Consider the following 1,486-nt stretch of genomic DNA (forward strand, 5'->3'; position numbering starts at 1 on the left):
CGCCTCTTCAGGGGCTGGGATGATTGTCCGGCACTCCTGTCTCAGAGGTAGGGACACTCCACCCTGTCCCACAGCAGGGCCCCTGCTCCATGTGGGTTTGCGCTGAGAGGAACTGAAACCAGGAGCCGCCACCTAGTCTCCAGCCGACACGTCTGCACTCAGCAATGGGGGAAAGAGACTTCCCTTCGGTCCATCTGGCCCCATTCCCTCCAATCTGGGAAGAATCGGCTCTCAACAGAAAGGCAGGATTACCGATGATGGTGTGGGATGACACAGTCTGGCAGTTGGTGATGCCACTCAGGCAAGTGGTCTCTCTCAGTGAGCAGGAGCCCGAGGAGGCTGAACACGTGAAACATTGAAGAGATCGTCCTGCAAAGGGAGAGATTGCAGAGAATTCAGTGAGACTCGGAGTTTCAGATTGAGGAGAATTTTCACTTGGGGACCATTACTGTACTATGCTTTCACATTACACCCCCTCATTCCGATCATAACCTCAAACGCTTCACTCACACTGCGAGGGTCATCAAAGGGTGTGGGGAGTGAGAGGGAGAGTGGGATTAGACTGGGTGGGATACTAAAGTGTGCGGGAGTGAGGGGGGAGAGTGGGATTAGACTGGGTGGGATATGATTGGGAATGTTGGCGGATGTTGGACTGCTCGGGGCGGTATTCCGACGTTCCTACGCAGCTGCGAGCAGCAGGCCCTGGAAACTGATGGCTCTCTGTTCAGTCCAGACCCCACCCTGCTCCAGGGTGACCCAGACCTTGTCTCCCGAGTTGAGGGAGAGGATGGCAGACCTGGACGCTGTCTGTGCTTGCTCTGCCTTCAGGATGCTGTGGATGTAATTCACCCGTTTCTGATTGACCACGAGGTGCATCGCTGTGTTCTCCGAGTCGGTCTTGCCCAGCAGTGAGTAGTTGAACTGGTATACTCCGGTCACAGGGGCAGAGAAGGTCCCGGTCACTGGGTCATACCCCAAACCTTGGTTCACTGTAACCTGGTCGTAGAGAATGGGTTTGTGTAACTCGGGGTCCCTCTGATCAGAAACATGGGCGTTGAAGATCACCCTCGGAACATCTGGGAAGGAAGGTCGAGGGGATGGAGTGAGTGTGGGAGAGAGGGAGCGACAGAGATGGGTGACAATTACAACAACAACCTACATTCACCCAGCACCCGCCACGACACAAATCATTTGCAGTTTCCCACATGCAGCGAATTGCACCCGTTCCCCCCACCCACTCGGAGGGGAGGGGTTTACAGAGGTCAGGGTGGGAGGCTGGGACAGACACAGGAGCTCTGAGAGTGTGGGGGAGCTCAGGCCATTGCCCACCCCCCATCCACAGCCCAGTCAGGGCCAGCCCGGTCCAGCCCAGCCCAGCCCAGTCCAGCCCAGCCCAGCCCAGCCCAGCACAGCCCAGCACAGTGCCCAGCCCAGTCCAGCCCGGTCCAGCCCAGTGCCCAGCCTAGTCCAGCCCAGCCCAGCCCAG

General features: G+C 57.7%; 1 protein-coding gene across 1 annotated transcript; it reads right to left on the bottom strand.

Annotated features, from left to right (window-relative positions):
- Positions 1-551: 551 nt before the first annotated feature.
- LOC122545841 (complement C1q tumor necrosis factor-related protein 3-like) lies at positions 552-1,155 on the bottom strand (the record flags this gene model as incomplete). The annotated part of the gene is made up of 1 exon (XM_043684737.1): positions 552-1,155. A coding segment is annotated over one exon (477 nt), but the record flags the coding sequence as incomplete, so codon positions are not given.
- Positions 1,156-1,486: the final 331 nt, after the last annotated feature.

Source organism: Chiloscyllium plagiosum, unplaced genomic scaffold (assembly GCF_004010195.1).
Source record: "Chiloscyllium plagiosum isolate BGI_BamShark_2017 unplaced genomic scaffold, ASM401019v2 scaf_62946, whole genome shotgun sequence".
In the NCBI taxonomy this organism is placed as follows: domain Eukaryota; kingdom Metazoa; phylum Chordata; class Chondrichthyes; order Orectolobiformes; family Hemiscylliidae; genus Chiloscyllium; species Chiloscyllium plagiosum.